The 10,903-nt window shown below is 39.4% G+C and overlaps 1 protein-coding gene across 1 annotated transcript; it reads right to left on the bottom strand.

Annotated features, from left to right (window-relative positions):
- Nucleotides 1–6,933: 6,933 nt before the first annotated feature.
- LOC143732650 (protein FAM200C-like) lies at nucleotides 6,934–8,229 on the bottom strand. Its single transcript, XM_077223928.1, has one exon. The coding sequence runs from the start codon at nucleotides 8,227–8,229 to the stop codon at nucleotides 6,934–6,936; it is 1,296 nt and encodes a 431-aa protein (XP_077080043.1).
- Nucleotides 8,230–10,903: the final 2,674 nt, after the last annotated feature.

A 10,903-nucleotide genomic window follows, 5' to 3' on the forward strand; every position in this document is an offset into this window, starting at 1 on the left:
TAACAGAAAGTTTCCTTACTATATACGGTAAATAACTGTGATATATCTAACGGTACACTTAATGTAATTTTACTGTAAAATACTGTTAAATTTACAGTTTTTGAAAAAGAACAACTCAGTGTATAATTTACAGTGAAAAAGCGTAAATTTACATTCCCACAATTCCCTGCATGACACTTCACATTTGATGTATTTTTGTTGAAATAACTATGTGTCTTCTTAGTTTTCTTAGTTCTTTTCTAATCACTTATGTACATTAGGGTTTTATGTCACATTTGATGTTGTTAAATGAATGTTTATTGCATTTTTAAAATTTCATGTGTGTTACCATGATGGTGTTTAATGTTTGTGCGAATGACACCAAGTTCTGGTAACCACAGCTGCTGTTTTTTTTCCGTAAAAACAACGGGATTTTTCTTACAGTGTGTGTGTGTGTGTATATATATATATATATATATATATATATATGTGTGTATGTGTGTGTGTGTGTGTGTGTGTCTGTGTGTGAATGGTTCATTTAATTTAATTAAACTATGATAATATTGATTCATTGTCCAATTTTATGGAGCATATCTAGTTATAGTGCATCATAGTATGTTATAAAAATACAGTAATTTTAAACATCAATGTTATTGTTACATGTAGGCTGTAGTCTGTTTTGTTGCGTTTCTGTTTTCCGTCGTGTATGCGTTCCCTTTGCCTAGTCTCTATGGTTCTAAATTAGTTAACACCTGTTTCTGTTAATTACCATGTTTGTGTATCTTGTGTAAGCTCTGTTTTCCTAGTTTCTTTGTCCGGTATTGTTTGCGTTTGTGTTGCAAGTGGCTGTTTGATTTTCCTGCGATCTCCTGAGTGTGACTGTGTTTTGTTCCTATATACTCCTTAGTCGTGCATCCCAGTATAGCTGCACAATGTTATGTAAATAGTATAAAAGCACATATTTTCTGTAACTGCAGCAATGGCCAAGAAAATGTTATTGCGAGCAGTTACTAGCTGTTTTGGATGTTCTGTGCTACTGGTCCCATGTAGTCAGGGTTAAGTATGTTTATCTGATAGTTTATTGGATGCAAACCCACGCAGTGCTCTACCCTTCGACCAAATCTCCCCCAAGCTGAGCATCAGTTCGAAGAAAGACTGAGAGGTGTGCTGAATTCAGTGGCTGAAAGAGCAATTTAGATGAATACTGTATGTTTTCTTTGATCTTCACACTTGATCTCTTGTATGGTTCCCTTTACTGCTATATTCAATTCTGACAGTTCCTCCGTTATCTTTGTTCACAAGGTCAAATAATCACTGAGACTAAAAAGGAAAAAGAATGGGACTTTTTTTAAATTGATTTGCATGCTCTGAATTACTTTTCTCTGTTGATCAGTGTTCCCAGACTGATTGTTGAGGGGTCACATTTTGGCTCAAGTATGCTAAAGCATAGCTTTCTACTGGTAGACCTTCCTGGAATTTGTGGTCAGTGTTTGAAGGCCTTGGGATTGGAACACAAAGCCACTTTCACTTCACATCTAATACAGCTGTGCTCCAGACCTTCAGCATGCTAAATGTGGGAGGAAAGCAATCACTCAACCTGCAATTTTAGTGATGGTTGCTGACTGAATTATTTTTACGCAACAAACTCACAGCCTGCAAACCATTTAGGAGGAATTGGTTGCTTGGCATGCAAGGTGAAAATGGCTATTGATTTGAGTTTACGAATTTTGTGATTTACACAAAAGATGGATGGACACTGACCTTGATGTAGAGAATGGTAACCGTGGTGACAAGTAAATTCTGGTTTGCATGAGAGATCGTGGTGTTAAACTGTGTTCATTTGCGTATAGTTTAAGTAATATATACTGCAGCTATAAGTAATATATAAGCTGTTACATGAACATGTGCTACACAAAGATGTATATACCAATACACTCTCATGGCAATTTGTAACTATTTCATGTTGGCGAAATGGTGGCGAATTCTTAAAAATTGTATAGAAATATTTAAAAAACTAAAAATAATGAAAATATCAAACTCAAAATTACTAAAACTTTAAATTGCTAAATTAAATCACATTAAAATGAAACCGTAAATTATAAAATAAACTAATTCAAAACATTAATGAAAACTATATTAGTATATTAATGCTGAAAAATGCTAAAAAAAAATAAAAAAATAACAGACATACTGTCAGATAGTAAATATTTAAAATGTAAAATAAAATACTTTCATTTAGGCTATAAATGGGTTTAAAGTGTGAAAACACCCAGAACACAAAAGCATGCACATAAAAACTCCATACATTCAAAGAAAATACAGTCTCTTGGGCAACATGCTGTGTGAATACAAATAACATTTTAATTGTGATCGTATTGTTATTAATTATATCCCTGGGAAAATATAATACACAGCCCATAAATTAATATATTATTCTTCTCAGTGGGGTTATTTCATATAAATACAGAAAAAAAAGGCAGACACATACTGATGTGTAAGTGCAGAGACAGCCGTGAATAAATATTCATGCCCCTTCCACTTAATCCTGACTCAACAAAGAGTCAGAGCTCACAGTTATGCCCTCTGTTTATATTCATGGACGTAGGAGTTCACAGTTTTTTTTTTCACTGTGTAAGCTGAGCTTCTGAATCAAGCTTACATGAGTTGGACAATGTCAGACTCTTACAAACTCTTATGGTGCGTTCACACCGGACGCGAATAGCGCGTAAGGCGCGAGTGATTTTAATGTTAAGTCAATGCAAAGACGCGTTACGCGCGTAAAAAATTCCTGCCGGCGCGAATGAGGCGTAGGGCGCGGCGCGGTAGACGCGAATGGCGCGAATTGAGCGTATGGCGCGTTAAGCGCATTACGCGCGAATGATTTAGTTAGTGCTATTTGTGCATTCACGCTTTTGACGCGAATTCCGCCCGAGTTGAAAAATCTGAACTTCTGCGTCAATTCGCGCCGCGGTAACCAATCAGGAGCCTAGCTGCATGCTGCTGTCACGTGGTGAAGTATCTGGATGCTTCAATAAATTATTTTGTAATATGACTGGTTCTAATGCACAACAAAGCAAATATTTTATCACATGAAACTTGATTTCAATATATGAGACATATTAATTTTGTATTGAATGCTATTTATTCCATATCTAGATATATGAAATATTATTATAATGTAAAGACAACCAACATACTGCATAAGTTCGTGTCTGGACAGTGTTGTTCGAGAGAGAGAGAGACAAATCACAGGACAGATTAATCACTTTTGGAGGCTGGCTCCATTTATCATCAAAACATAAATAAATGACAGATTAGGTGGTTGAGGGCGAGGGTGATCCTTGCTCCGATGCGGAAGTACCGCTGAAAGCCGCCGTCATCCAGGCGCACCTCCTGGAGCGACCAATGGTGAAACTTGCCACACTGGGTTCGCCTTCGAAGGATCTGATGGACACAAATACGGCGACGATTACCCCTACGCCACCGTTCTGCTCTCCAGAGCAAATACAGAGGGGTGACTCTCCGATGAATGCTCGATCAACATAAAAAAGATGGCCGCCAACGGGTTTCGATTCTGACGCGCGTGACGCACGTAAATTTCGCTTCAAACTTTTGTTTTTACGCGTGTCAGTTTCACTCTTGACACGCGAATTAACACAAAGTGGTCAAGCGTCAAACTAGACGCGGTAGACGCGAATTTGACGCGCTATTCGCGCCTGGTGTCAACGCACAGTTAGAAATCTCCGCTACTAGCCTTTAGCCTGCTAGCATTGCACGCGTGGCCTCTCGCCTATTGATCGTCTCGTTTACACCCGTTTTACTGAAAGGATACGGGTTATATCCAGGATTTCAATCCTAAATTAGTAGTGATATTGGTAGTATCACTACTAATTTACTGTTCATCTGTTATAATGGCGAATATATCGGATGTGTGTCTAACGTTACCTCTGAGTGCAGGTGAGGACACATTCGAGCTGCATTCGGTGCTGTTGGAGCTGGAGTCCGTGGAGAAGCAGATCCGTGGTCTTCTAGAGAGGCAAGCCGAGCTGCAAGATCTGCAATCAGCGCTTGAAACATCACGCGCCGATGCTCACAAGTCAGTGGTTAGTAACTTTTTGACTCCGATCTCGTCTACTCCGTGTGCTTCTCTGCAAAGGACGCAAGCACCCAGGACGCGATCATCCCTGGCTTCATTCACTCCGGCACCGACACAACACCATGGGCCCTGGGTGATTCCTCAGCGGAAGACACGAGCCAGGACCAGACCAAGAACCTCTCCGCCTCTCCCGGTCTTCCAGATCTCCACCTGGAACCGCTTCTCCCCTCTTCGCGAGTCGGAACGCGACGGCGATCGGCAGTTCCATTGTCCGCCATGTCCGCGCTACCTCAGGTAAGGGTAAGGACACTGCTTTCCTGGTGCTCGTGTTCTAGATGTCGCTGCACATGTTTCCGAGATCCTGAACGGTGACCTGCGCATCGGAGCTGTTGTGCTGCACGCGGGAGTTAACAACATTAGGCTGCGGCAGACGGAGTTTCTGAAGAAGGACTACAGAAGCCTGATCGAGACGGTTCACAGCACATCGCCTGAAGCAACGATCATCGTGTCTGGACCGCTTCCCACGTACTGAAAAGGACAGGAAAGGTTCAGTAGATTATTTGCACTAACTGAATGGTTAATGTCATTGTGTAATGAACAGAAACTGCTCTTTGTAAATAATTGGAATCTGTTCTGGGAGCGACCTAGGCTCTACCGTGCTGATGGCCTGCACCCCAGCAGAATCGGAGCGGCTGTTCTGTCGGACAACATCTCCAAGACGTTACACACCATCTGACAAGTAAGTCAAAGTCCAAATCACAGTCTTTGCTGTCCCAACTTAATTGATATAAGTAGTGTAGAACATTATATAGAAACTATGTCTGTTCCTCGTTTAGTGAGGCCAAACAACAAATCTACTGTAGGATCTAGGAAAAATCTTATCGTAATTAAACCAGAAAATCTCAATATAAGTGAACAAAAACAATTTCTAAAGCTAGGTCTTCTAAACATTAGATCGCTCACACCTAAGGCGGTTATTGTAAATGAAATGGTCACAGAAAATAGTTGCGATGATTTTTGCCTTACTGAAACCTGTCTTAAACCAAATGATTATTTCGGTCTAAATGAGTCTACTCCAACAGGATACTGTTATAAGCATGTTATAAGCATCTGATCGGTCGTGGCGGCGGTGTTGCAACAATCTATAGAGATATTCTAAATGTTACTCAGAAAACTGATCACAGGTTTAATTCGTTTGAAGTACTTGTGCTAAATGTTACACTCTTAGATGTAAGAAAGAAATCCCTATTATCTCTAGCCTTGGCTACTGTATATAGACCTCCAGGGCCCTATGCTAATTTCCTAAAAAAGTTTGCAGACTTCCTCTCAGATCTATTGGTCAATGTCGATAAAGCAATAATTGTTGGAGATTTTAACATACACGTAGATAACACAAATGATGCGTTAGGGGCTGCGTTTACAGATTTATTAAACTCCTTTGGGGTCAAGCAAAACGTCAGTGGTCCCACTTATCGTCTAAATCAGTGGTTCTCAACCTTTTTTGGCCCAGCGCCCCCTTTCCAAGATCCAGAACCCTGACCGCCCCCCACCACCACCAAAAAAGGGCTAAATGTCTTTATTGAATGTATGCTGATTATCATTCTGTTATAATAATAATAATAAAAACAATAATAATGTGTATGATTGACGTCCTTATTTTCTTCTTAAAATTATAATTATCATTATTATTATCATGAAATCCGTAACTTTAAGTATTTAAATTGTGAAACATTTATGTATTGAGTCAGTATATCCATTTTCAAAACCGTGCTTTTGTCTTATTCTGAATTACTAAAGTACACCTAATAAGTGTACATAAGGGCCGCATCGTTTTCTCCTTTCCACAAGCGCTTGCGCTCCCGTCTGTTGTTGCTAAGAAAGCATGAACTGCGCTCTCCATGACATGATGACGAGGATTCATTGCATTTGATACAAAGGATTGATTGATTTCTAGCCCTTGCATTAGCTTTACTAGTAGATATATTTATGGAGATGAGAAAAAAAAAACCTGCCCTGTACAGCTATGATCAGCTGTCCGGCCGAGCGTTCGATGTTGTTACGGAAAGGCCGAAGCTGATCAGATGGGTTTTGTCATTATGACTTACTGTGCACTTGCGGCATTCTGAAAAGTTGAGATGTTTTCAACCGAGGCGTCGGTTAACATATTATGTCTTCAGTTAACTAATTTATAGTTATAAACGCAAATAATAATAATTACCATTATTACCATTATTATTATTACATTTGGGCTATGTAGAAGACGCTTTTATCCAAAAAAAAAAGAAGAACAACAAAGCAATTCTTCAAATGTCTCTCACAATACAAGTTAGTAGTTAGTAGTAAGATTATCACAAATAAACACAAGATGTTTACGCATATCCAAGTGTGTGTGCGGAGTGTGGCGCTTGCTGCATGCAGGCACGATCACGTGCATTTTCCTATCAACAGTGGAAACAACTGAAAATACTAGCTATATAATTTCTGGTCATACAAAAAAAAAAAAAAAAACATAATTTGCAACTTTTATTTAAACTCACAATAACAAGAAAATGTGCTTTTGTAAATAAAATCAAACTATCAGGCGCACTTTGATGAACTGGAGCGCGTCTCAAATATGAACAAACAAAATATAGCCTACCTATATTGAAATGTCCACTTTTAAACTAAAAAAATCTGATCGAAAGCAAATACCCGTATGAAAGGTGTATTTCTCTCTAAAGGCGCATCCGCTTTACAGCGGAGATGGAGAGGTTTTCAGCCGACAGCGACACTGATTTATAAAACACTAGTTTATTAATAAACAATTAAAATGGGTCAATGTGAAGACACATTTATTATCATATTAACTTATAAAACATCTATCTGGCCAGCTGAGGAAAATTACTGAACTGACGCCTGCTCAAATTTAGTTTGTACAGCTCCAGCTTGGCGAGGAAACTGCAGATGGTGGCTTTTGAATGGACCAGTGTCACGGCATCTCCCTGGAGCTTGAGTGACACTTCATTCATCTTCCCGAAAAAATCTGCCAGGTAAAATATGTCAGCGCGACACGACCACAGCGTGTCCCTTAGACCTGCGTCGGCACCGGCAAGGAACTCCAGGACACTTGTGAACAACTCACACAGCCTAGCCAGACAGTTGCCCTTGGATAGCCAGCGTACCTCGGTGTGGAGCAGCAAGCGCTGAAACGCTTCATCGTTCTCCCCGCACAGCTGCCTGAAGATCCGGTCGTTCAGAGCATGGGCCTTAATTTTGTTTATGGCCCTGACAGCGATGTTCAGAGACTGGTGGAGAGAAGGACTTAAATTTTTGGCCACTAAATTGTGACGGTGCAACATGCAGTGCACTGTTAACACCTGCGGCACACGCTCCTTTAACAAAGTTGCGAAGCCACGGTACCTGCCAACCATAGCGGGAGCTCCATCTGTGGCACAGGCGAGGATGTTGGCGATGGGAATACAGTTCTCTAGCAGGTAGTCACTCAGAGCCCTGAAGATCGTCTCCCCTCGTGTGTCAGTGGAGAGATATTTGGCAAACAAAACATCCTCGGCCACATCCCTCTCAGACATATAGCGCACATATGCCATCAGCAGAACATTATTATCCATGGTCGTGGTTTCATCTAGCTGGATACTGAATGGATGTTCACGTAGTGTGGCACACAACTGCTGCTCAGTATCCAGAGCCATCTCCTTTATTCTCCGAGCCACACTGTCATTGCTGAGCGGGATGGCCTGCATCACTGGCGATGGGTCTCTCTCCATGACAGTGGAGATGGCCTCTTTAATCGCTGGGATAACCAGCTTCTCCCCCACTGTAAATGGCAACCCGGACTTCGCTATCATAAGAGAGATGTTATAGGAGGCCACTAACCCACTGTCTGTCTGGTTTACCTTCCTAGCGAACATCATGGAGATGGACTGTTTCGAAAGCTGCTCCTTGATGTTCTGGAAAAACGCAGCATCCTTGGATGCCTTATCCGGGTGCATTTTAGTAAGGTGCTCCTTAAGACGGGACGGTTTCATTGCCTCGTTAGAAAAAACCTGCTGGCAAAGCAGGCACATAGGGAGCTGGATGTTCGTGGGTGAGGGAATAAATCCATATTTAATATACTCGACACTATACTGTCTGCACTTCTTCTTGTTTTCCGCCATGATGTTTAAATGTGTTTTGATGTCAAAATTGTTTTAGTTTACGTGATTGTGTGCATTTTGATTGGACACATTAATCTTAAACCGCGAAGCTTGTGTACATTTTGATTGGACACATTCTTTCTACCACTCTGCCGGCTGCGGCATTTGTTTTTAAGCGTTGCCATGGAGATAATTTGCCGGTAACTAGCCGGGACAAGTCTGAGTGGGCTACTAGCAACATTTAAATATTAATTAATTAACACAGACATAATTTTATTTTACATTAAAACATGGACGCTATGGAATTATGTCGGACAGAGACGCATTCGGAAGGGCATTTTCAAAAGTGCGAATGACTCATTCATTCTTTTTTTTTTCTTTTGCGCAGGTAATGTTTTGAAAGACGATGTCTTGTAACGGTAGCTTACTGATGTAAATAAATAAAAATGTATACAAAGATGTGATGATGTCCTGATTCACTTTCTTTTTTTTTCTCTTTTTTTTTATTGCATAACAAGAACAATATATAACATACACATACGGAGGATCACATAGTATTATATCTATTACATTCATAATAGCATCAAAGAAACAATAGACAGAAAGAAAAAAAAAACTATAAGGGGGAACATTACAAAAAATTCCAAAAAGAAAGGGATTCAAAAATAGTATACATCCGTTTCGCTTTTTTATTTCTTACATCTTTTAGGGAGACTTTCACTTTCCGTAACGGACTGAAGTGCGCGTCCGAGTGAAGACAACACATTTCAGCGCTAGATCGTCTCTTATTTAACAAACGAATGAAACGAATGCTGCTAGTTAACTGGATATGTTTTATTTGTATTGGTACATCCGTGCCGCGAGATGTTTTAAAAGTGTTTCAAAACCGCCCTGTAGGCTAAATGACGCCTAGGCTATTATTTCATATACCGGTAGGCTACATGTTCTACGATATGATATTTTATATTAATATTCTCATAGGAACCTGAGACTCGCGCTTGGGACTGCACGTGCGTATTGTATCGTCTGGCCTGGTGGGACTCCGAATGAAGGTGGAATGGATTTGAGCAGCAGCGTGGAAATCAATGCTGTACCTAAAACGCCCATGCATTCAAATTAACATTGTATGTGTTGTCAGAGGCTTAAAAAAGTTGTGATAATAACAGTGAGTATATAGTGCCACAGTCAGACATAACGCCCCCCATTTGTGCCTGAGCGCCCCCCTCTCAGCTGCCTCGTTCCCAACGCCCCCCGACACTGTCCAAACGCCCCCAAGGGGGCAGTACCGCCCCCGTTGAGAAACGCTAGTCTAAATCATACACTAGATTTAATGGTAACACTTTAAAATACGGTTCCTTCGTTAATGAATAACTACACAGGAACAAATGAGTAACACAATATTAACAATCTAGTAACTACTATTAACTAACAAGAAATTCTGATTAACGAATTAATAAGTAATAGCACACAGATGAAAGTGTTAGTTCACTATTAACTAATCAATAACTACTATTTTTTAATGCTTCCCAGAGAACTACTGTAAGAATCATGGTAGCTAACTAGTAATGACTGAAGTGTTACTACACACTTCTAAAGGAATTCTTAATTATTTGGAACCGTATTCTAAAGTGAAGATCATGGTAACTAACTGGTAATGACTCAAGTGTTACTACATACTTCTAAAGGAATTACTAATTATTTTTTAGCTTTTGAGGTTTTTGGTGAAGTTTTAAATAGTAATTCCCATAGAAGTATGTAGTAACACTTTAGTCATTGCTAGTTAGTTACCATGATCTTCAGTAGTTACTAATGAAAAGCCAATCCTAAAGTGTAGAATCTTCTAATCCTTCACAAGATATTTGCACACACATATATGAGCTAGGAGACATACATAAAAACCAATTTTTCTGTGAGGTAGGTTAAATAATAAAATCACTGTATATGGTATTTGGATGGCTGATAACTCAATATGTTCCAGACGTCAACGTGACTCTATTGATTCAATGCCAGTCCAGAGGAATGCCGGAAAATTGGCCACAGGACAAGTAAGGTCCTGACAACTGCATTTAAAAATCCATTTCTTTAAAATTATTCAGTTGATAAATAGTTCTCTAGGAGAGAGCATAGGCTAATTATTTCCCAAATAAGTCTGCTATGCTATTAAGTATTGATAAACATGTGTATTCGTTTACAGTAGCAGTTAAAATGTTAATGTAGTGCTAGTCATTTGTCCTGCATTAGTTATTGATTAGTTTTGCATGAATTCTGAAACTTTTGCAGTAGTTCTCTGGGAAGCATTAAAAAAATAGGGTTTCACTTTATTTTGATGGTCCCTTTTACACATTCTGTTCACTATAAGTAACATTGCACCTACATATCTACTAACTCTCATTAGAGTGCAAATAGAGTATTAGTAGACTGGTAGGGTTAGGGTTAGAATAAGTTGACATGTAGTTGCAAAGATACTTATAGTCAGTAGAATGTGTGTTGGAGTTAGCAGATATTAAACAAACAGTCTACTAATACTCTAATGACAGTTAGTTGACATGTAGTTGCAAAGTTGCTTATAGTTAATAGTATGTTCAAAAGGGACCATCAAAATAAAGTGTTACCAAAAATAGTAGTTATTGATTAGTTAATAGTGAACTACCATTTTCATCTGTGTGCTATTACTTACTAATTTGTTAATCAGAAT

This window comes from Siphateles boraxobius, unplaced genomic scaffold (assembly GCF_051911475.1).
Source record: "Siphateles boraxobius isolate OS27281-9 unplaced genomic scaffold, OSU_SipBor_1 9, whole genome shotgun sequence".
In the NCBI taxonomy this organism is placed as follows: Eukaryota; Metazoa; Chordata; class Actinopteri; order Cypriniformes; family Leuciscidae; genus Siphateles; species Siphateles boraxobius.